We start from the raw sequence: 24,882 nt of genomic DNA, 5'->3' as shown, positions 1-24,882 counted from the left end.
AAAATAATTTTATTTTTTTTAAAAAAAAACACTCCATTGTTGATTTCTTCATGGTGTATAAACAATGTACAGTTCTTCGTCCGGGTGCTAGCAATCCTATCCAAGATATGAGTATTTCATTTATTTATTTATTCTTCACGTACTTGAGCAGTAAATATTTGGAAAATGGATAGCAGATGAGAATTTTAAAAAGAGAAGAAAATTAACTTTTAAAATCCATAAATCAATTTATAAAATTAAAATAACCTCATAAAATTAATTAAAAAAAATTATGAAATGCAATTCTTAATTAATCAAATATTAAAGGATAAAATTAAAAAAAAAAACAAAAAAAAAAACAACAGGAATCAACCCGAGTTAACCTGTCAACCTGCAACTCGGTTTGTGAGATTAGGATAACCATTATAAAATTCAATTCTCAATCAACACATTGATGAAGGATGAAATTGAGAAAAAAATCAATATAAAAAAAACACAATAAAACGACCAGAGTCAATCCAAATTATCCCGAAAACCCATGACTTGAGTCATAAAACCCGTATAACCTCATAAAAAGCAAACTAAAATAAATCATTAACCTTAATTATTAATCAACTCAATATTAAATGATAAAATTTAAAAAAAAATCAATTACGAAAAAAAAAAACAGGTCAACAAGGTTTATTCATCAAATATACAACATAAATATACAACATGGGTCATGAGAAATGCCAAACCATATAATAATTATGAAACTTCATAACCAATAAACTAAGTGTACCATATAATAATTATGAAACTCGATAACCCATATGAAAGCATGTAAAACAAAACATAGATTAAAAAAAAACTATTATTGTGGTTTAAAAGCATCATTTCTTTTAGTTTTTGTTAATAATAATAATAATAATTAATAATGGCCTACAGCCCACATACACTAAAAAGCTATAAAGTAAATGGGGGAGTTTTGTAAACAAGTCTAAAGAGCCAGTATATTTTTCTTCTTACCCCATCCTAAAGCAACTATAAATAGAGCAACACATCCTCCACATGCACCAATCACAGCCTCCAAGAATTGTATTGGTTTACCATCAAAGAGTTCTATATGAATGTTCATTCCAAACAGTCCTACGACCACAATGCCTGCATTGAGTATCATGTTTGCAGCACCAAGCATCACTCCCATCTGTAGCAGCTGATTCTGCTTGTCATCCAACATTATGTTGATGAAGTCCTCTGTGTCGTCCACGTAGTCGCGCATCTAGAAAAGGAAGAAAATGATTTTGATGTAATTAATTTTTGTAAAAAAGTTTTAATGTAATTAAACGTGACAGAAATGTTGAGCTTCATACATGGGATAGTTTCTGTAAGGTTCCGTCTATCTGTGCAAAATAGGCCTCTAAAAGCATCTCCAACTCCTCGACATTTGGCTTAGAGCTGGTGTAGATTTCAGAGTCATCTCCAGATTTGGAATCATCAACACTGTAGGGTAGGTGAAGTGTGAGTTAGAAAAAAGAAATTGCAAACCATTACACTCGTTGACTCGACTCGACTCGATGACAAAGATACAAATTACCACATAAATTTTATAATAACCAACACTAATAGAGTCTATTTTGCACAAAAAGAAGAAAACTACTGCAGAAATAAATGAAAGAGATATTTGATTAAAAGTATTAGAGTAGTAACTTGCCAAATATTTTGATAATACTAGTTAGTATGTCCACGACATGGCATTGAGATCTGATGGTTACTGAACCAATTTTGTACATAAAAATTTACTTCATTTTATCCCTAAAGGTTTTAAAAAATTGCACGCACTTCATAATTCAGATTTCTAGATGATAAAGAGATCAAAAATTAATAGAGGCCATATTCGTCTCGTTTACTAATTATGCATATGTTCTATGCAAATTTTCATATTTAGATACGCATAAAAAATGATAGAATTAGAACCTTTCATCATCTACTTCTTGTTCACCATCATATACTTCCTCTATTGAACATGTTTGATCTGCTGCATAAGCATAAATCTTTTCTGTCAAATACATTTCAGCCATATCATTGTCATCGTCCAGCAGATGTTCAAGTTCATCTCTCACCTGCAACAATAAGTTCGTAAAATTACATGAAATGACTGAGAAAGCATGCAATGTATATCCAAGTACTTTACAGGTTTATGCATGCATGTATATCATGTATGTATGGACATATTAATCTGATATGTCCTGTTACATTAGTCTTTCATGTTCTGTGCCCCAACGCATAAAGACATTGTTTCTACACATGGCATGCTTGTACTTGAAGACCTTCTAGAAGCCTCCTTGGAGGAACATTTTCCTTCCTAGACAGCATTATGGTAAAACAAACTGTAATGGGCATATGAAGTGCAGAACCAATACTTATGATAGTCTTTCTACACGCTGCAAAATCAGATCATGCATAAAAGTCAAGCTATTGCTTTGAAAACTCCTTTCCCTTCGCAAGAACTTCCATGGAGTTTAGGAGAACTATCATTTTCAAAACCAAGGTTGGTTATAGACACAGAAACAGCCTCATTGACCAATTAAAGCATCTTCATGTTTCAACCTCCAAGGGAAAGAAAAGATCCAATGTCATCATTCTCATGATTCAAAGCAAAGTTCTTAACTCCAAATGATGATATGCTGACACAAATTGAATGCCTACGTACAAATTAGAGAGATTGAATCATGAAAGCTTAATTAATATTGTATTTGAGATGCTGCGGCTGGGTATAAAAATGTCAACAGACTTGGTAAATAACAGATAAATCACACTCAAGCATTTTAAAATTGGCCGATAATACTACTAATACCACAGCATGGAGATCATAGAAACTGATAAAAAAAAACAGAAAACCAATTACAGGAGTTTACCTGATCATATAGCCAATTAATATGCACAGACCATAGTTCATGTATTAACATGTTTAGTTCCGTAACATCAACAGCTCAATTAAAAACTAGTATTAAGTATTACTCTTTAAACTTTGAAACTTCAACTGCCAAGAAATTCACCGCCTACCAGATTTGCTTTGCTTATGTCACCTTTTAATTTTAAATAAATCTTGAGTTTGTTACCCCAATAGTTAGCCAAGAAATCAAAAGGTAAAAAATATAAAATATAAAAGCTCACGTCACTCAGTCTCCTATTGCATTTAATTATCATTCCTTTTTCTTGAACAAGGCTATAGATTGCAGTTTCAAAATCCAAACAATAGAAGTCACCTAGACACAGAGTGATCCTCGCAGATGGATCATGCAGAGCAAATAAACAAATCATTTCCATTTTTAAGCCTGTAAAAGACAGCAATGTCAGAAATTGCAGACAAAAGCAAATATGCATGAGAGAAAGCAAACAGTCAAAGGGAATATCATATACACATGATAGAAGGACAGCATCCAACAAAATGCATCTATTGGAATTCACAAATTTATTTTAGCACATGTCACATAATTGCAAGTAAAAAAAATTGTATTTGATGGCTACACCTATCCAACAGCATGTTATCTACCTTCTGCACGCGTCCAGAAATTGCAACTAGGCGACTTTTTATCTGTCTAACACGCTCAAGATTGAGTGTGCTGATGTTAGAAGTCAGTTCATCCAAAGCAGGATATGCCTCTTCTTCCAATGTCTGAGTCTGGAAAGAGAAAAAAAAGACGGTACTTCAATTGAGTGTGCAAATTCACCTTAGATTTATTTACATTAAAAATGCAGGCAACAACTGCTAACCTACTCCTGTCACAAGTTCAGATGGTGAAACTCTATTGCTGCAGTTCCTATAGATAAACCACATACCTCAGATTCAAGGCACCTGCAAGCAGATTCAAGACAAGCTTCAAGTGCTTTGAACTCAAACGGAAGCACCTTGGGACCAGCACCTACTAGATCATTCATCATTGAATTTGCACTCTCACCCGCTATTTCCGTACTCTTCATATCTCCGGAATTATAAGTTGGAGATGTCGTGTCAGCTGCATCCCCCAAGCCAGTGCCATCATGATCCATTGCCTTTGGACAGAAAACAATGTTGTGTTTATAAGGTTGCTTTTCGTGTTCCCCAAAAAGAATCAGTCAGTTGTGGTTAAAAAGAATGTTGAGTTCATTTTCTTTAATCCCCCTGTGTTACATACTACTCAGATCAGAAACATAACCTCGGCAGTTTTATATTCATAGCTTGTATCAACTCCAGAGAATGTAGCTCTGAATAATAATAATTTTTTAGAAGAATCCGAAGTGATTTTTTGCATGCTAACTATTAGCTCCGGACACAGGTAACAGGGGATTTCCAAGACTGTATTGATGGACTCCGGGCATTACAATATGAAGGCCGTTTCCATTCCAAGTTATGAAAATATTAATAAAAACTGGCCACTCTAAATTCTCAAATTCCCATCATTAAACCAAACTGATAAGACATGCATCAATAACAAATAAAAATCATAGCTAATAAAAACCACTCCTGTGCACAATTTTTTTTCCCCCAGATGAGCAAAATACAGAAATTATTACAAAGTAAAGACACACCTGCTGTGGAGGCGTAGCATTGGCATTACCAAAAGCAATCCGATGTTGAAGATCCTCAACAAACTGAACAATCAAAGGATTATTAGAATTAATCATAAGCACTTCTGTTGCTGTAATAATAGCCCTAATATGCTCCAAGTTCACAACAATAGCCCTTTCTCTTCCCAAAATCGACGACGGATATGACAGCACCGGGTCCAATGCTCTCAAATCACGTGCAGGCAATCCAGTCCTCTTCATTATCGAATGCTTCCCTACTTCCTCTACAAACGATTGTCCCGATTCTGATATCACCAGCCATGCCTTCACCCCTATCATGCCTTTCTTTAATTTCGAAGCCATGGTGGCCGCTACTGGAGCTTAACCGACGTTTGGTTGCTGAGAAAGTTGAGAGAGAGAAGAAATAAGGAAAGAAAGATTGAGATTTGAGACAGAGATTCCGGCAAGCCAACTAGGAAATGTCATAGAAACATCCCGGAAAGAGCACCATTTGACTTGTGAAACCAATAAAAAAGAGACACCTCATCAATATATTCTAACCATCCCATCATTATATTCCATTACACATCTGTATCATACTTCATCAAATAAGTAAAACATTTTTCAAAACCATCGATGATAATGATTAATTGGGGGGTCGTAATCGATTTTCCTTTTTCTTCTTTTTAAAGAATAAGATAAAGTGGGCGGACATGAAACGCTACTTCATAAAACCTTAGTGGTTTTGTTAAATTTGGAATTCTAAAATCAGAAAAGACCAATCTTTAATTTCAAGGGAGTCACTAATAAGTCCTAATCAATTAGATCATCCATTCCGAATTGATTGAATACACATCAGCGTTGACTAATTTTATTTGGGAAAAGAAATATTATACAAACCTGAAATATTCAATCAAGAGAATCGTATTTTGTTGTTTTATTCTGGCCATCAGTTATAAATGACGTGATCCACCATATCAACCAACCGGAATCATGTCTTTTATGCCTTATTTCCGGCAGCCAAGAAATAAATTCCACTGCCTATACTGTGCCCCTCTCCTTCTCCTCCTCCACTTTTTCTTTCTGTCTTCTCTTTACTCTTTTTGGAGCTTCTCGGCTCCTTAATTTGTCTGTGCTAAGTGGGTTGTCAAGGTGCTCTTCCATTTGCGGCCTTCGATTTATGAAGAAGAAGAGCACGAGACTCCTGTGCTTTGACGAGGATGGGTACACTTAGCTTGTAAACTCGGTAGGTCTCTCTCTTTTTAAAGTGATTTGGTGACACGGGTTGGTTTCAAAATTGAAGCTTGAAGCTTTGCAAGTAATCATGAAGAAGAGCGTGAGATTACAGAGAAAAATGAGGCTAGAGCCTGAAAAGAGGTTTAAACAACCGTTAATTTGCGTCCACTACGACCAACCACTCCGTCTTAGGAGTTCTTGTCGTATACGACAAGCCATTGTGTGGTTCGCACCATTTTAATTATGACAGGTATTAAATTATTAGACAAAATCAAACACTCAAGTATTATCATTTGATAAATTTAAAAACTATCTTCTTCAATATATATATATATATATATATATATATATATATATATATATATATATATATATATATATATATATCTGCCTAGGGATTTTTATATTTTTTTAAAAAAATAAAATAAAAAAGATAAAAATAATATAGAAAATAAAAATAAATTGAACTATATATTTTTAAAATTTATCAATTAAATTTAAATTTAATATTATAATTAAATTTAATTATAATAAAAAATTGATTCTAAACAATTTGTAAAAAAAAATTAATTTCGTGCTTGATTTTAGAGATTGAACATGGTTGTAGTTGTTGATAGAAAAATGCATTTGATTAAAAGTGATTATTGAGGATGGAGTTAGCAATAAAAGTGGTTATTGAATTTTTACTTTTATGATAAAATGTTTCTTAATAAATTTATAATTAAAAAAGATTTTTTTAATGTAGAATAAGATATAGTTAATAAAATAATTATGATTATAATATGTATATGTGTATATATATATATATATATATATATATATATATATATATATATATATATATATATATATATGCACACACACATTATACATGTGATTATGCATATACAATGTAATATGCATGATTTTTTATATGGTAAATTACTTTAAATATCTTATGGTTTGATTATTTTTTCACTTTACAACCAAAGTTTTTAATATTCTACTTTGAAATCTTGGTAAAAAACAAATTTTAAAAATCAATAAAAAAACAATAATATCTTCATATATATTAAAATATAAAAAATTATTATTACTACACCACTCATGTTTTTTTTCTTCCATCCAACCTTTTCTTCTCTTTTACGCCCTCTTTATTAAAAACAAATCTAAAAGAGAAATTCAAATACAAATCCATGATTTAATACAAAATCAAATATGTTGGATTCTAACAAGACTAAATTTTTATTTGCTTTTCCAATCCCACACCTCCTCTTCCACGCGCCATCATCTAGCATTCAAAATCTCTCAAAAAGATCAAAAATCCCAGATTTATAGAATTGAAGTTCTTTGTGCGTTGATGGTAGTGAAGATGGCACGAAGAGGAACGACTTTTGGGCCTGCAACAGCAAAGGAATATATATGTTTTTTGTGGTTCTAATAGAATATTCCGAGTATTATTAGATAAAAAAAACGAAAATACGTGGGGGTGTTCACTATATATAGTTCACACATACAGAGAACACTATGGATTATATTGTATATTTTTTTATAATTTACTTTGTTTTTCAAATTTTTGTTTTTGATGATTTGATCTAATTAAGGCCCCGTTTGTTTGCTAGAAAGTAGTTTCTTTTTGGAAAGTGAATTACAGGGTAAATGAATTCCGGGAAAGTGAATTCCGGGAAAGTATTTTCCAATGTTTGGTAGTGTAATGGAAAATAAGTTGGAAAACACTTTCCAGTGTTTGGTTATGTCATGGAAAATGAGCTGGAAAATAACTTATTAATGTTTTATTTTTCTCAAGTTTATTAAAATAATGAGAAACAAATCTTACAAATTAAAAAGTTGAATGAGAATGAAATTGAAAAAAAATATAATTTCATAAATTATCTCAAATAAAATAAATAATAATCAAAATAATAGAGATCAAATCTAAAAAATTAAAAAAAAATAAAAGGTGAAGAAATTAAAATAATAATAATTAACATTTCATAAATTATTTCAAATAAAATAAGTAACAATCAAAAGAATGAGGACCAAATTTGATAGATAAAAAATTTCAATAAAAAAATGAAAAGGAAAAAGCAAATAGCAATTATAAAAATAAGGACCAAAATTAATATAAAAATTAAATTTTAAGAGATGGAATAAAAAAATAAATATTCAAAATAAATTATATATAGCAATCAAAAGTTTGAGGATCAAATTTGATATAATCAGCAAATAATGACATTTCTAATTTTTTCACAACTTCTGGAAAGTGTTTTCCGCCCAAATTTTCCAGGAAAACACTTTCCTGAAAACCAAGCCAAATTTTCCTTTGACTGGAAAGTGTTTTTCGTTAACCAACTTTTCTAATGGCAAACAAACACAAGAAAGTTTGAAAAGTGGTTTCCCAAAAACCACTTTCCGAAAAACAAACACAGCCAAAAGGGAAAACACTTTCCTGAAAACCAAACCAAATTTTTCTTTAACTGGAAAGTGTTTTCCGTTGACCAACTTTCCTAATGAAAAACAAACACAGGAAAGTTTGGAAAGTGGTTTTCCGGAAAGTGAATTCCAGGAAACAAACATGGTCTAAAAACTAGTTGATTTGATTTTTTTAGGTAAGGAAAAAATTGAAAAAATAAAGATCAAAATTTAAACAAAAAAAACGGTCAAACATGAGTGATGTGCGTGCCAAAAATTATATGAAAAATACACTTAGATCCTCAAACTTTAAAAAAACACAAATTATGTCATTCAAGTCCCTTAAAATTTAAACAAAATTAGTTCTGGTACAAAAATTTATTTGTATTATTTTTTAGTCCTTGTTAGAAAGAGAAAAGAGAAAAGAATCGTTGAATTCTGATGATAAAAGTGAAAGTCACCATTCAAGTCATTTCCGACCACCAAAATGAATTTTTTTGGTGTCCATAAATTATATGAAATGAGAGGGGCTTGATGGTCATTATTTGGATCCACAATGTTGCAATAAAAAATAAATCTAAACTGAGAAAGATAAATCTAACCCGATTTGATTTCATATTTTTGGACTCTTTTCTAGGTATTTTAAGTTGATTAGTTGATTTGTGAGTGTTTCAAGAGTGTTAGTGGGGATTTTTTTGGGTTGAAATGATTTTATATTGGGTTTTGTGAATAAAAAAAGTGTTGCTTTAATTTTTCATCCACCATAGTGGTGTCTGGAATCTGGGCTTGCAGATGACACGTTATCTATGCATTTTTCTTCTTAGAATAAATAGGGGCGGAAAACAGTCCATCCCTATAAAAATATCATAAAAACAAAAACAAGTTGAGGTGCGAGAGCTTAGGTTTAAAAGCCCACCCATGTATGCGGACCTATGGCCCAACACGATTGGGCTGTTTTTCTACCCTTTTTTTTTAATATATATGTTAGATATAAATTTAAGATAAAAAAATTATTTTGTTTGGTTGAGTTGCCGCAAATCACAGGTTTGATAAGTTAAGCCAAAACACCCAATCTGTTATTTGTTTTCTAAATTTTTTTCTATTGATATCTTTTTTTCATGTCTGTTTGTAAAATAATTTTTAAATTTATATTTTGATTGATATCACTCATCTGTGATTATTTTTATTTCCCTGTTTATCCTTTTTTGGATAAAGATTTTTTTATAATTGTTTTGTATGTATTTAATTTTTGAAGAGATTTTTCTGATTTATCTATAATTTATTTATTTTTATCTTTTGTATAGATGAACTTACCTTTTAGAATAAAAATATTTTCTTCAGATAATATTTTTAATATGTACAACCTTCATAATTTTTTTATTTTATTCAATCAATTCAATACGTGTGTCTATTTTTATTACAGTTTGATTAAATAAAAAAAATATTTGAATAAAAAAATTAGCGAACACAACATGGTAAATATCTTGTCTTGTAAGATTAGTTTAAAAAATTAGCGAACACAACACTTAGATCCTCAAACTTTAAAAATAACACAAATTATACCATTTAAGTCCCTTAAAATTTAAACGAAATTAGTTTTGGTACAAAAGTTTATTTGTATTATTTTTCAGTCCTTATTAGAAAGAGAAGAGAGAAAAGAGTCCCTAAATTCTGACGGAAAAAAAAGTCACCATTCAAATAATTTCTTATCACCAAAATGAATTTTTATGGTGTCCACATGTTATATAAAATGAGAGGGGCTTGATGGTTATTATTTGGACCCACAATGTTGCTTGAAAAAATAAATCTAAGTTGCGAAAGATAAATTTAACCCGATTTGATTTCATATTTTTAAACTCTTTTCCAGGTATTTTAAGTTGATTAATTGATTTGTGAGTGTTTCGAGGGCGTTAGTGGGGTTTTTTTGGGTTGAAATGGCTTTAAATTAGGTTTTTTTGACAAAAAAAAAAAACATTGCTCTAATTTGTCTTCCGTCATTGTGGTGGCCAAAATCTAGGCTTGCAGATGACACAATGCTTGTGTATTTTTCTTCTTAGAATAAATAAGGGTGGACAACAGTCCACTCCTATAAAAATATCGAAAAAACAAAAATAAGCTAAGACGCGCGGGCCTAGGTTTAAAAGCCCACCCATGTGTGCGGGCCTATGGCCCAACACAATTGGACTGTTTTTTTACCCTTTTGTAATATATATGTTAGGTATAAATTTAAGATAAAAAAATTATTTTGCTTGGTTGAGTTCATGACCCAAATCATAGGTTTGATAAGTTAAGCCATAACACCCGACCTGTTATTTGTTTTCTAAATTTTTTTCTATTAATATCTTTTTTTCATGTCTTTTTATAAAATAATTTTTAAATTTATATTTTGATTGATATCGCTCATCTGTGATTATTTTTATTTCCTTATTTATCATATTTTGGATAGATTTTTTTTTATAATTATTTTGTGTGTATTTAATTTTTGAAGAGATTTTTCTGATTTATCTATAATTTATTATTTTTATCTTTTGTATAGATAAACTTACTTTTTAGAATAAAAATATTTTTTTCAGATAATATTTCTAATATGTACAGCCTTCATAATTTTTTTTATTTTATTCAATCAGTTCAATACATATGTCTATTTTTATTATAGTTTAATTAAATAAAAAAAATATCTGAATAAAAAAAATTAGCGAACACAACATGATAAATATCATGTCTTGCGAGATTAAATATCTTAATCTATATATGTCTCTCGATTTTTCTAGTTTTATTTTTAGTTATCATTAATAATTTTTTTATTTTTTTATCAATACATATACATAGTTTTTAATTTGTTTAATTATATGTATGTATAAATTTTTAAATTTACATTATAATTTTTTAACCATAAAAATACATCAAAAAATCTATATATATATATATATATATATATATATATATATATATATATAAAACAAATATCTTATTCATGACATAGCACAGTTCAAATAGATAGTTTTTACTCAAGTGTTGTGAGTTCTAGGATGTGACTACCAACTCATTGCTTCGACTTCAAAATCATGATACTTTTTTTTCTTTTTTCTTTTTTCTTTTTCAAGCCTTTTGAGATACTTTCTTTATTTGGGTCATTTATGCCCATTGAAAATGAAGGAACAAAGAGCAAATCAGGTGGGATAAGCGTCTCTTTGACAAGTCTAGATGGTCGTGTTGTTGGGAGAGGACTTACTGGTCTGCTGGATGATTTCTAATTTCAAAATAATGCTCTAAATTAGTCTATAGAAGCAGGAGAGATGTTGGTTCACAGCGGGGAAAGACGGGAGAGAAGGGTCGTCTTTTTTCTTTTTCTTTTTGTTCTTTCTCTTTTACTACTTTTTTTTCCAAGTTTTTCAGTTGTATTTTTGTTATTTTTAGAATTTAGGATTTTTGTTATTATTTCAAACTTGAGGGACCACACGGGAGTGAAATCTACCCTTTGAGCAATATATAGTTGAAAATGGTGGCATTGAACCAGAAGAAAACGACAACGAAGAAGAATGCAGCAGGACTGGAAATTATAAAACAAATGAAAAGGTTGGCATTGCATGAGATTTCTTAACTCCTCTAGTAAAATTCTCCGCAGCTGTTTTCTTTTTTCCTCCTTTTTCATGGCGTGTGACAAATAAGCCTAATTAAGACCACCTACACTAAAAGAGATAGGCGAGCAAGTTTACAGAGCCAATATTTTTTCTCTCTTACCCCACCCTAAAAGAACTAGAAATAAAGCAATGCAACCTCCACATGTACCGATCACAGTCTCCCAAAATTGTATTGGTTTCCCATCAAACAGTGTAACATGAATGTTCATTCCAAAGAATCCTACAACCGCAATGCCTGCATTGAGTATCATGTTTGCAGCGCTGAGGATCACTCCCATCTGCAGCAGCTGATTTTGTTTGTCATCTAACATTATGTTGATGAAGTCCTCTGTGTCATCCACATATTCACTCATCTGAAAAGCATGAAAAAAATGAAATGACTTCGATGTAGCTAAGTTTTCTCAGGAGTTTCTCTGTTATCCAACAATGCAAACTTTCCATGTAGAAGTAGATAATTAAGAATGACCAGAAAACAAGAGAAATAAGTGCACCAGGTATAGGCACATACACCGGATAGTTTCTGTAAGATGCCATCTATTTGTGCAAAATATGCTTCCAAAAGCATCTCTAACTCTTCGATGTCTGGCTTAACGCTGGTGCTGGTTTCAGAGCAGTCATCAACACTGCAGGTGAGTTTTGTAGAGTAAATTGCACAGCATAAGACAAGTTAAAACTACTATCACAATGCAGTAATAAAGTCTGTTGTTCCAAATCAAGCATCAAGATCACAAATTTTTACTCACAGCCATTGTTGATTCCATAATAACTCAACTCTCAATAGAGTTCAATCAACTGATGTTCACATCTCTAATTAAAAGTGTTGCATAAAATTAAGTTTGAGGGGTTAACAGCAAAGATGCTGATTGCCAAAGTAACTGAGAATGCAGGGAAAAGACTACAGAAAGAGTAAGCGCTATAGTTTACTTATGAACACCAGTCACACCCTTTTTAATTAAGGAAAGAGCATTAGTTGGGAATAATAATTGATAAGGAAGAGCTAGCAATGTAGTTTGTAATTGTTGAACGATAAAACTAATGTTCATAAATTGAGATCTTAAAGCATGGTGGCTAATTTACACCAAGTACACAAAGGTTTCGTGCAAAATATAGAGATTTTGAACAAACATCACAGTTGTGGGATTAGGAAGAACCTCTCATCATCTACTTCACGTTCACCGTCATATACTTCCTCTATGGTAGAAATTTGATCCACTGCACGAGCAACCACCTTTTCTGTCAAATACATTTCTGCCATATCATTGTCATCATCCAGCAGATTTTCAAGTTCATCCCTCACCTGCAATAAAGAGCTCATAAATTTTCAACGTAGGGTAAGGAAGTCGAACCTATGAAAATGATTGCTTATTCAGGTACTTTAGGGGTATATACACAGATATATGACCATGCATGCATAGAAATATTAATCTTTGAAGATTAAATTATGAATAAATACCTTTTCTCGAACAAAACCATTTAACTCGGTTCCAAAATCCAAACAATAGAATATCCTAGAGACAGAATGACACTCGCAGATGCATTATGAAGAACACAAAAAATGTTTCTTTTTTATAGCCTGTATAAAACAACGACGACGAGCAGAAACCAATTCGCGGCAGAGAAAGAATACCCTTGCAGGAAGATCTTATGCACAGGATAGAAAGATGACATCCAATAAAATGAATCCAGTTTCACAAGCTTATGGTAGCATACTTCACACATAATGGCAAGAAGAAAAGGATATTTTGATAGCTACAACCATCCAAGAGCATGTTATCTACCTTTTGAACGCGACCGGATAAAGCAACAAGACGACTTTTTATCTGTCTAACACGTTCAAGATTGAGTGTGCTAATTTTAGAAGTCAGCTCATCCAAAGCAGGATATGCCTCTTCCTCCAATGTCCGAGTCTTGAAAAAAAAGAAGAAAAAAGATGCACCTCAATTTAAAAGCATGTAGAAAGGAGTTAATGAGTTGAGCAAGTTAAGAATGTGATCAACATAAGGCCAGAATGGAAAGAATAAGAAATGATCTTCTCGCTTAAGGAGACACCACAATTTATTTTTGGCAAATCTTATTGGCGAGGGCCTTGGCTTGGATAATTCAAATAAAAGCAAAATTTGCTAAGAAGAAATTCATGCAGCAATGATTTATCTTGAAATTTAGTGCCTTTTCTCATACGTCCATTTAGTCAGAAATCCTTTATTTAATATTGTTCTTACACCTGTAGATGCAATTAATCAATGAGGAATCGCCTAAATTGAGATACAAAAATATAAATTAGCAACGCTTAACTGCAAGAATTAAGACTAGCTGGTATACATTTAACAGATGATGAAATCCCAATGCTGACTGATATGAATATTTGGAGTTAAATTGCTCCATTTCCTCATATAAAGCTTATCAGAATTCAAAAGAATCAATAAACAATCTAATTGAAACAATGTTGATTTATTTATATCTGAAACCCAAGCAATATATAATGGTTAAACTACTTGCTTAAAATATCAGATGATGAAATACTAATGCTGACTAATAATAGATAACCATGTACCTCAGTTTCAAGGCACCTACAAGCAGATTCAAGGCAAGCTTCAAGTGCTTTGAACTCAAAAGGAAGCGCCTTGGAACCTGCAGCTACTGAAACATTTATTGTTGAATTTGCACCCTCACCCTCTATTTCCTGACTTTTCATATTTACAAAATTACAAGTTGGAGCTCTCCTCTTGCTTAAGCTTTTTGCTGAAGAATGAAGTGTATTTAATGAGGGTGAACCCCATGTAACCTCAGCTGCGTCCTCCATTTCTTTACCAGTATGATCCATTGCCTTCAAACAGATAACAATGAGCTCTGTTAGTTTAGAAGATTGCTTTGTGTTACCTAAAACAGAAGAGGTGATTTGCGTAAAGAGCATGAGTTCCATTTTCTTGGAATCTCCTGTTCGCAAATTACATGCTAGTTCTTGAAAATATATTATCAGAGAATAACTCCAGCAATTTATATATTTATTAGCGGGGGAAAACAGTATACAAAGTTCATGAATAGAAGAACTGGAAGTAGTTTTTTCATGCCTACTGTTAGCTATAACTTGCAATGTCGAAATATGATGCAAACCATAGCTGTCTAAATCAATGTCCATGGTGAAACTGAAAAGCACCATACTAGCAGACAATTTGACTAACCTCTCATTACAGTGTTAGAAAGAACAGAACATTTGAAACAGGATTCCCTTCAACCCCTATTATGATTTCAACAAATCATATGAGAAATGAATACACAAACCTGGTGTGGAGAAGTGACATTATTGTTACCAAAAACAATACGATGCTGAAGATCCTGAACAAACTGAACCACCAGAGGATTATTATAATTAATCAAAAGCACTTCCTTCGAGGTAATAATAGCCCTGATGTGCTCCAAACTCACAACAATAGCCCTCTCTCGTCCCAAAATCGACGACGGATACGATAGAACCGGATCCAATGCTCTCAGATCTCGTGCAGGCAATCCAGTCCTCTTCATCATCGAGTGTTTCCCTATTTCCTCGATAGAAGACTGACCTGATTCTGATATCACTAGCCATGCCTTTACCACTGGCATTCCTTTCTTTAATTTTGTAGCCATGGCTGATGATGATGATGAGTGATTCTTGTTGATAAGCACTTAGTGATTTAGGGTTTTTTATTTTTTTTTACTTTCGGGAAAACTGGAACGGAACCTAGAAGTGTTTTAAAAGGAAAATGAAATCTGGTTGTGGTACGTGTTTTTTTTAAAAAAAAAAACTTAAAAGCGACTTGGCGCCAGATTAGGGAAGGGAAGATGACGTGGCTAACGGAATTTCGAAATGGATCTGTGAGATATTACGGGCTGGAGTTTGGACTGACAAGTGTTTAAAGGTTTATATGTATAATGTATTGAGATTTATTTTGATTAGCATGCTCTCGCATGTGGAAATTAATATTCTACATTAAATTAAACATTGTTTTACAAAATTGAATTTTAAGTTATTTTTAAAACAAAAATAAAAAATCAATGACTAAAATTAACGTTGAAAATAAATCCTTTTCCATTCGCACTATTCATAAAAGCATGGAAAAACTTCAATTTGATTCCTTTTTTTAACTTTTACATTTCAAAAACTTTATTTGTTTACATTTTAATTTCTAATTGTTGTTAAAGTAGAGACAAAATTATCTTTAAAAAAAAGAGCGAAAACTCTCTAGTAGCCAAGTTTTGGCTACCAATAATTATGATTTTGGTATTTATAAATTGAATTTTAAAATAAAAACTCAATAGATGTGATTTATACCTTTAATGATACCCCAAAAAGTAAATAGGAGCTTGACAATTTTTTTCATTTGATTTTTAGTTTTTAACCTAATTTTTTTTTTGTTAGAAATAAGTTTTTAGAAGTCCATATAATATATTTTTTATGTTCTTAGGTTAAGAGATGTTAAAATTTATATATAAATTTATCCAATTAACTCAATTTAAAAAAAGAGTAGGGATAGACTACGAGTGGTCTACTTTAAATAAAAAGCACGTGAGCCCATCTTTCTAGTTGCATATCTTATTTTAAAAAATGGCCCTTGATTTTTTATTTGACTTCTTTTTTCTCATTTTATGATAAGATTATCTTAAAATAAATTTATTAAAATGATATTTAAAGAATTATCCAATTATACCATAATTTTCAAATATTATTAGAACTTTTATTATAATTTTAACCTATGCTTTTGTAATTATTATATATGGTTTTTAAACTTTTGCTAATGAATATTCAATTCAAATAAAATATTTGTTTTATGGTATTTTCATATAGTTTTTACTCTATATTTTTTAATATATTTGTGTCAATATTATTGGCCAATTTATTAATTAGAACTACCTTTTAATATTATTATAATTTTTTATCCAAAAAATAATTCTTCTAATAAAAAAAACACGTACTTTTGTCAAAACAACAACAACAAAGAAACACGTTAGTAAGGAAATGAAGTTTTGATTAAAAAATATATTTTTTCTTTTTATTTTAAATCATTAGAATTTTTGTGAATATCAATTTTAATTATCTTTAGTTTTTATTCAATAAATCACAATGCTAATAAAAAAGATATGTTTTTTTAAATAAAAACAATACATTAATATGAAAAGGAAATCTAGACTAAAAAAATATTTTTTTTATAAAATTTAAATTATTGTTTTTATTTTGAATATTTATTTTAATTACCCTATAATTAAATAATTTTTTTTGAAAAGTGTCTCTCACTGCAAGATCAAATATTTATATGTCCATTTATTTTTTACTTTTTACAAGGATTATCAACTTTTCTTTTCAATATTTAATTACTGTTACATTTTTTTCAAAACTCTATCAATTTATTTTATTAAGAACAAACAACATCTTTTTAATTCTAAATTAAAAAAATTATAGCAGTGAAAAATAAATTTACAACACTGACTTTTTCTTTTTTATGTTAAAATTAACATAGAATCTTACCGGCAGCATAGCACGGTAAAGAATTATCAATGAAATATATTAGTGGCTCATAATGGATGATTTCAAGGAAAAAAATTACATATAGTAAGACAAAAGCTAACCCTTTTATTTATGCAAATCATTTTTTTTATGATAAAAATATTATAAAATTAAACTACATTTAAATCGGAATTAATTTTTTTTCATAAATTTTTTAAAATGCACAACTTACATTCTGGTGAATTAAAAATAAATAAATAACTTTTTTTAGATATTGGATCAAAGATTTGAATTAAAGAATTAAAGAAAGAAAGAAAGCAAATAATCTATATTTTTAATTACTAATTTAGGTAAATTTACTCATCCAATAAGAATCCTATCCAGATTCTCTATCCTGTCACATCCCGTACTGCCAGTGAACCTGAGATACAGAATCTTTGCCAGCCAAGCCAAACATGCCACTTTTCAAACACAGCACGGTAAATGCAAATAACCAAAAGATCCAAACACCGAAAAGTTTGAAAACACCAAATTTAGCCCCTGTAGTTTTGTAATATTGATAAACAGGCTCCCATACAAATTTTCATCAAATTTACCCTTATATTCATAACATTTAATCAATTCAACCCAACTAAATGGGATTGAAATGTAGTTTTTTCATATTGATAAACAGGCTCCCATACAAATTTTCATCAAATTTACCCTTATATTCATAACATTTAATCAATTCAACCCAACTAAATGGGATTGAAAGCAATGCAGTCTCTCTCTGTGGGGTATAAAGTCTTCGAAATCGGCTTAAAAGTTAGTTCATTTAGGTTAACAATTGATGAGATATCGGGTAAATTCGATGAGGTTTTTCATAAGGGCTTATTTGCTAAACCAACAAAATATAAGGCCTAAGATGGGGTTTTTCCTGTAAAATTCAACAAAACCCACAAATAAGCACAATCACGTAATTTGTCAGTGTCCACAACGTTTCCACCCAGCGAGGCAACCCGCGTTTTTTGCGCATAAAAAATATCGCCCGCCCATTCCCGGTCTCTCTCTCTCTAAAACTATTAAATAAAAAAAATAAACCCTACACCTTTACTTCAAAATCTCTTTTCTTCTCTCACAAGAAACCCGATATTCTCTCACTCAAATCAAGATCACGATCGATCTCCTTTTCCAGGGTTCATGACCTTCTTCTCCACATCTAATTACCGGGTCTCATTTTATTTTTGTATATCTCCTTTTTAAATTCAAATTATTGGATCTGATTCACTAATTATGTTTTAATATTCTCAATTTATCTTAGTTTGCTCAGTTCTTGCATGCTTTGATGATTATTTGCTTATTGATTTTGTTTAATTGTTATGATTTTGAAAGGAAATTGGAAATCCGAAGAAGTGAAAATCCGTTTGGTGAGGATTGCTATTTGGATTTGATTGATGGTGATGTGAGATTAGGGTATTGGAAATGATTGGATTGGGAATTTCGCTTGTACGTGTGCTTACAAGCTCTAATGATGATTATAGTGGATCTTTTATTGCCTGGTTAATTACTGCTGCTTTAGGTTTTGTAACTATTGTTTATGGATTAATTAAATGGCATAAAAGAGCATCTCAGAAATGGGTTAAAGCTGCGGCTAAAGCGAAGAAGCAAGTTTGGAAAAAGTTAAATGTTCCACGGTCTAGTCATTTATGGATTGAAGATTTAGCTTATGGTCAAAAACAGCCGTCTACATGTTGTGTTTGTTTGACTTCATTGGTTTTACCTTATAATGGCGATAATGCCTTGTTGTGTAGTGATTTTGTGCACTGTTGTGTTGTTTGCGGTGCGGCAGCTCATTTTCATTGTTCAGAGTTTGCAGTAAAGGATTGTAAGTGTATTGCGCAAGCAGGGTCTTGTCATGTGCGGCATCATTGGTCGGAGAGATGGTTTAATATGGATGAGATTCCTGAGATGAATGCCTTTTGTTCTTATTGTGATGAACCGTGTGGTGTTCCTTTTATTGATGCTTCTCCGACATGGCATTGTTTGTGGTGTCAGAGGCTCATTCATGTGAAATGTCATGCTAAATTGTCTAAGGAATCTGGTGATGTTTGTGATTTGGGTCCACTTAGGAGGTCTATTCTTTCACCGCTCTGTGTGAAGGAAGTTGATGGAGGAAACAGCTTAAGTTTGATCAAGGGGGAAATTATAGCCTCTAATGTTCGTAGGCAGATGAGAAGCAAGCAGCAAAGCAGAGGCAAACAAGGAAACATTCGCTCTGTTAATGGTAAGTTGCAGGATGCAACAACTGCCAATAGAAGCCTTGATTTTGTGTTGAATGGTCTTGCTGGATTGAGGAGATGCAGGAGCGAGACTAATATCCACTGCTTAAAGAAGAATGGCAGGATTAAGGGCACACTTAATGGGCTAATGCATAATAAAGGTGGAACTGCTATCTGTCAACAAGTTAAGAAATATGCTTTGGTTGATTTGGCTCAAGATGCAAGGCCCCTTTTGGTTTTTATTAATTCCAAGAGTGGAGGTCAACTTGGGCCTTATCTTCGAAGGACACTAAACATGCTGTTGAATCCTGTTCAGGTGAGGATTTAGCTTTTTAGTGGTTGTCACAAGAAAAGTGGATCCTTAACTCCTCAAAATCTATTTTCATCATCTTTTATTGTCATGTTCCAGCAATTTTTTTAATTGTAGGCATGGTTTTTTGTTTTTGGAATCTTCATAATGTGCTCTCTAAGTGCTATAGTTCGGACTTCATCTGATCGATTAACTGCTGATGAATGTTTTTTAAGAAATAAAAAGTGGCTTTTCTTTCCTCTGGCATTACTTCGATATTGTGGTGGTTAGGAATAATAACATCTTCTCATTTACATTGCATGTAGCTTGTAGGTTATATTGCTGAATTTCATAATCCTTCACTGCAGGTATTTGAACTAAGTGGTTCCCAGGGGCCTGATATTGGTTTGGAGTTATTTAGCAAGGTGCGGTATTTTAGAGTTTTGGTCTGTGGTGGAGATGGAACTGTTTCATGGGTCCTTGATGCTATTGAGAGGCACAACTTTGAGTCTCCACCACCCGTTGCTATTCTTCCCCTTGGTACAGGAAATGATTTGTCAAGGGTTTTGCAATGGGGAAGAGGCTTCTCAATGTTTGATGGACTAGGTGGCTTAAGCACACTTTTGCAAGATATTGACCATGCTGCAGTTACAATGCTAGATCGCTGGAAAGTAAATATCAGAGAAGAGAATTCAGAAGGGTATATGGAAAAAGAGCAATCCAAATTCATGATGAATTATTTAGGTAGATATCTGGAGTTGTTACTCATGGATTTTTTTCATCTATCTGTTTCATAAATTGCTTCATCAATCTATTAACCATTGTCAATTTTGCTTTTGCAGGTATTGGATGTGATGCTAAGCTTGCATATGAATTCCATGTAACACGTCAGGAAAATCCTGAGAAGTTTAGTAGCCAGGTAGCTATATTTTTGTACAGGGGTTGTCATTTATGTTGTTAATCAATCGTCCATTTGCCTGATACTTCGCTCAAAAGAGTTTTAGTTTTCCATAGCATGCACTGTGCTGGACAGTAATGTATCAGTACAATTTTTAAAATCCAAGGGATACTGGCTCTTCAGTACAGTTTTTAAAATCTCCCTGTTTCTGAGCGGAAAAGAAGGTTCAATGCTAGAATCTTTTTTATTGAATCCTTTGTTCTCATCCAGTTTTTTGTTTGCTTGTCCTTTATATTCACTCAAATGTGCTTAGTTGACCACTTTTTTTTCTTGAAATGCTACTGGATGCGTGCTTGCTATAGGATATCTCCTGAGTTTTTTTTTTCTTCTTAAACCTGGTCTGTGAGGTTGGTTGAGTGTTTTGGCTGAAAATGCTGTTGTATGTTGTCCTGCAGCTGGACAACTTCAATCAATTTCATAATCAGGTTATTAGATCTTTAGCGTCAGATATTGTTGCTAGACAATGCTGACTGCATTGTGAGACTAAAGAATAAATAAACTATTGTGCCTTTTCTATGACGAACCCCCTAGATGCACAAGTGCTTATGGTTGCTGCAGCTTTCATTTCCTTTCTAGAGTAATTTCAATTTTATATTTCAGATAAGTGCCTTAGATCTTGTGATCTATGTTTCTCACTCAGCTTTTGGAACTTGGCTAATTAAAATGTAATGTGCAGTTTGTCAATAAACTGCGATATGCCAGAGAAGGTGCCAGGGATATGATGGACAGAGCTTGTGCTGACTTACCATGGCAGGTTTGGCTTGAAGTTGATGGGAAAGACATACAGATTCCAAAGGTAATTGATTAGATATTATCTTAGTCAGTGTTGTCAAAGGTGAAAGGCGCTAAAAGGCGCCAAGCCTGTAAAATGCCCAAGGCACTAGGTGCTCACTTGAATGAATCAAGGCAATATGCTATAAATTAAAAAAAAAAGTAATATTATATTATATTATATACATCTAAAATATATATCTTCCCAATTAAGATTAGATCATTAGAAAATCAAAAGAAAATATAAAATATATAACAAAAGTAGCAAGTAGCCAAATAGATTAAAAATCAAAATTAAATATCAGTTAAAAAATGGACAAATAGGTCAAAACATAAATTAGTTAAAAAAAGAAAGAAAAATCCTACATAAAAAAAGAACTTCAAGCAGGTGCTAGCCTTAATGCCTTGCACCCACTTGCAAGGCACTTGCCTAGGCGGCACTTCATTGAATTCCAACATCTAAGGCTAATAAAGGCGTTGGGGCCTCGCCTCGCCTGGAGCGCCTAGGCGAGTGCCTCTTGTCAACACTGATCTTAGTATTTGGGTTGTTTTCTTTCTTGTTTTAATTGCATTTAAAACATGTTTCTTTCTTTCATATTTTCAATTCTGTGTTCTTTCATCCTTCTCTTCCCTCCAGGATTGTGAGGGTTTAATTGTGCTGAACATTGGCAGCTATATGGGGGGTGTAGATCTTTGGCAAAATGACTATGAGCATGATGATGATTTCAGTCTTCAATCCATGCAAGATAAAATGCTTGAAGTTGTAAGTGTCCGTGGAGCATGGCACCTCGGAAAACTTCAGGTTTGTCATTTTCTGAAAATAAGTTCCCTCATATCATTCACTCTGTATATGAGAGATAGTTGTAAGTGTTTGTGTAGTTTTTCATCTAAGGAAACTTCAGATTTCTGAGCTCCTGAAAATATATCTGTCTTTATCATTTACTTTGCATGAAACGAGGCCTATAGTTTATTTAGTTTATTATGGAGGTCCCTTGGTTGCAATCCGCTGTTGATAATTTTTCTTAGGCCCCATGTTAGAGTGGGTTTTTAAGCATCTGAATGGTTGGAAGGGAGCTTGTTTCTCATTGTGGGATTTTATTACCCTCATTCAAATGTATGTCAATCACTATGTAGAAGCCCTGTCATGGTATTCAAGTGGATTGAGCAAGATGATGGCAGATCTTTAAAGGGTTGGACCAGGTATGACGGGAAAAAATCAATTGTTGAACTGGAAGGTTTGCTCTAGGCCAAAAAAAGGCAATGTTTAGTAAACTGGCTATCCATAGTTCTCTTTTCTGTACACAAATCCTCATTTGTAAAGCAAATCCAATTTCTAGCTTTTAGAACATGGATGGTGGTGGTATCTATTGGGATCTCAATGATAGAGAAATACAGGACTTTGTAATTTCTGTCAGATTCTAAATTTGTCATTTTCTCTTTATCCAAGATGGTTGGATATGGACTCTAAGAATAATCTTAGTAATTTTCCATACAGCCTTTTCACACATCTTCTCTGATCTATATTCTATCTTCTCCCTCTGGGCAGCTGTATCTAGAAAGTCGCATAAGGTTCTCAGTAAGATTATTACTGATTGACCTATTTTAGTTGAGAAGGGAAGGAGACCTCACAGGACATTTCCGCATTGAGGTTTGTTCCATGTGCATTAATTTGGGAAGATGCATGGCCATGCTTCTCTAATATTGTTTCAAGGCTTGGGATTTGTGTTATAGGCTTTTTGCATTTTGCTGAGAACATGGGGTAGTTCTGAGTAACATGGCACGATTTGATCTTCATGAAACTTGTAGGATTTGAGAACCGAAAGAATTTAAAATCTTTGGGAAGTATTATATATTCTTGTGCCTTGTAGCATTTGGTTGGAGCGGGTTCTGTTATCTTCAAAAATCATGTTCACTTAAATAACTAGGAGTGAATAATCTTCTAAGCCTGTTTGTGGTGCCTGCTTTTTAGAACTTGGATGTTGCATGCAAAGGGTCCTCCTGTTTTTTATGTTGCTCTCCTGTAAAACTTCTGATTCTGTAGCATGTATTTTTTGTTTGTTTCGTTTTTCTTTTGTTTTTAGAGGAATATTACAAATGTTTGTTGATATTTTGTTTTGTATTAAGTTACAAGAGATGTTCTTTATTATTATTATTATTATTATTATTATTTGCCTAACGCTCATTCTATTGTTCAGGTTGGACTTTCACAAGCTATGAGGCTAGCACAAGGGAAGGTAATCAGGATACATGCTTCAAGCTCTTTCCCAGTTCAGATAGATGGGGAACCATTCATCCATCAACCTGGTTGCTTAGAAATAAAACATGATGGACAGGTATTACATGAGGGTCCTTAGGATTTTACAAGTGATTCACTTCGAATGATTATAGCATCTATTGCCATTCTAGTCTTTTATTGATCATCTCTATTTTTCATCTGGCCCTTTCTAACTATAATTCACGGATGTCTCGTTCGTTCGGTATGTTTCAGGTGTTCATGTTGAGGAGAGCCTCGGAGGAGCCCAGAGGCCATGCAGCTGCAATAATGACAGAGGTCTTGGCAGATGCTGAGTGCAAAGGAATTATCAATGCATCTCAGAAGAAATTACTTCTCCAGCAATTGGCCCTCAATCTCTCCTCCTAGATTCCAATTTCTAAACCCCTCCCCCTTTTTGCTTCTTAATTTCTCACATTTTGTCCCACTAACACATTGCCTGTCCTCCTCCTCCTCCTCCTCCTCCTCCTGAACCCACTCTCTTTAACCACGGAGGGATTCCACTTTCACATCCTTCTTTATTTCCTTGTTTCTTTTTTTATTTTTTGACCACAGCGGGATTTCCTCTTTACCACATTTTTTTTTGTAGAGGCTGTAGTGAAACCCAAAGGTGAGATTGACAGCCCCCGGAAATGCAAACCAGCTGACACCGGAGCATTGTAAATGGAAGCCATGAGAGATTAATGACCGTTTTGTTCCTGTTATGATAATGCACTCCTTACATGTTAAAAACAGAAATGAAACAAGAGAGAAACGTCTGTACCCTTTGAGTTTTCCCCATTTGATTACCAAAATCTTTTTTTGCGGCTTCGCTCGGCAAGATAGAAAATAGCTAAAGTATACGTTGTTTATTACATGTAAACTATATAAAAAAAAAAACAATGATTTGATAATTTTCACATATTAAGAAAAATAAGATTAATAAACTCTAGAAAAATTAAAGTATACGTTGTTTATTACATAAAAACTAAAAAGTAATGAAAATAAATATTTCTAAAAGATTAACAATTTAAATTTAAATTTAAAATATGGATAAAAAATATCTCTTTAATCAAAATTCATCCCTTATTAATGCGTTCCT

At 32.4% G+C, this 24,882-nt stretch overlaps 3 protein-coding genes across 6 annotated transcripts; 1 reads left to right on the top strand and 2 right to left on the bottom strand.

The window, feature by feature from the left end:
• Positions 1-816: 816 nt before the first annotated feature.
• On the bottom strand, positions 817-5,868 carry LOC7466781 (magnesium transporter MRS2-F). The gene is made up of 7 exons (XM_002310509.4): positions 5,410-5,868; positions 4,531-4,908; positions 3,802-4,014; positions 3,515-3,643; positions 1,936-2,081; positions 1,332-1,461; positions 817-1,240 (listed from the first exon to the last, which is right to left on the bottom strand). The coding sequence occupies exons 2-7, from the start codon at positions 4,870-4,872 to the stop codon at positions 959-961; spliced, it is 1,242 nt and encodes a 413-aa protein (XP_002310545.2). The 5' UTR covers positions 4,873-4,908; positions 5,410-5,868; the 3' UTR covers positions 817-958.
• A 5,800-nt stretch (positions 5,869-11,668) lies between these two features.
• Positions 11,669-15,491, bottom strand: LOC7490190 (magnesium transporter MRS2-F). 2 transcript variants are annotated; one of them, XM_024605821.2, is made up of 6 exons: positions 15,057-15,491; positions 14,329-14,601; positions 13,556-13,684; positions 12,929-13,074; positions 12,286-12,400; positions 11,669-12,130 (listed from the first exon to the last, which is right to left on the bottom strand). In XM_024605821.2, exons 1-6 carry the CDS (start codon positions 15,396-15,398, stop codon positions 11,849-11,851), a joined length of 1,287 nt encoding a protein of 428 aa, XP_024461589.2. In that variant the 5' UTR covers positions 15,399-15,491; the 3' UTR covers positions 11,669-11,848. The 2 variants fall into 2 exon arrangements, with proteins under 2 accessions (XP_024461589.2, XP_024461590.2); XM_024605822.2 differs by lacking the exon at positions 13,556-13,684.
• Positions 15,492-18,281: 2,790 nt separating this feature from the next.
• Positions 18,282-24,612, top strand: LOC7490191 (diacylglycerol kinase 2). 3 transcript variants are annotated; one of them, XM_002309918.4, is made up of 8 exons: positions 18,291-18,462; positions 18,625-19,827; positions 20,169-20,544; positions 20,643-20,719; positions 21,435-21,554; positions 22,167-22,331; positions 23,725-23,862; positions 24,018-24,612. In XM_002309918.4, exons 2-8 carry the CDS (start codon positions 18,715-18,717, stop codon positions 24,168-24,170), a joined length of 2,142 nt encoding a protein of 713 aa, XP_002309954.1. In that variant the 5' UTR covers positions 18,291-18,462; positions 18,625-18,714; the 3' UTR covers positions 24,171-24,612. The 3 variants fall into 3 exon arrangements, 2 of the variants coding, with proteins under 2 accessions (XP_024461412.1, XP_002309954.1); XR_002982970.2 differs by lacking the exon at positions 24,018-24,612 and having other exon boundaries at positions 18,282-18,462; positions 22,202-22,331; XM_024605644.2 differs by lacking the exon at positions 22,167-22,331 and having other exon boundaries at positions 18,285-18,462.
• The last annotated feature ends 270 nt before the right edge of the window (positions 24,613-24,882 follow it).

This window comes from Populus trichocarpa, chromosome 7 (assembly GCF_000002775.5).
Source record: "Populus trichocarpa isolate Nisqually-1 chromosome 7, P.trichocarpa_v4.1, whole genome shotgun sequence".
Classification (NCBI taxonomy): Eukaryota; Viridiplantae; Streptophyta; class Magnoliopsida; order Malpighiales; family Salicaceae; genus Populus; species Populus trichocarpa.
Note: the sequence above shows the minus strand (reverse complement) of the source record. Positions and strands in the feature narration are given on the sequence as shown.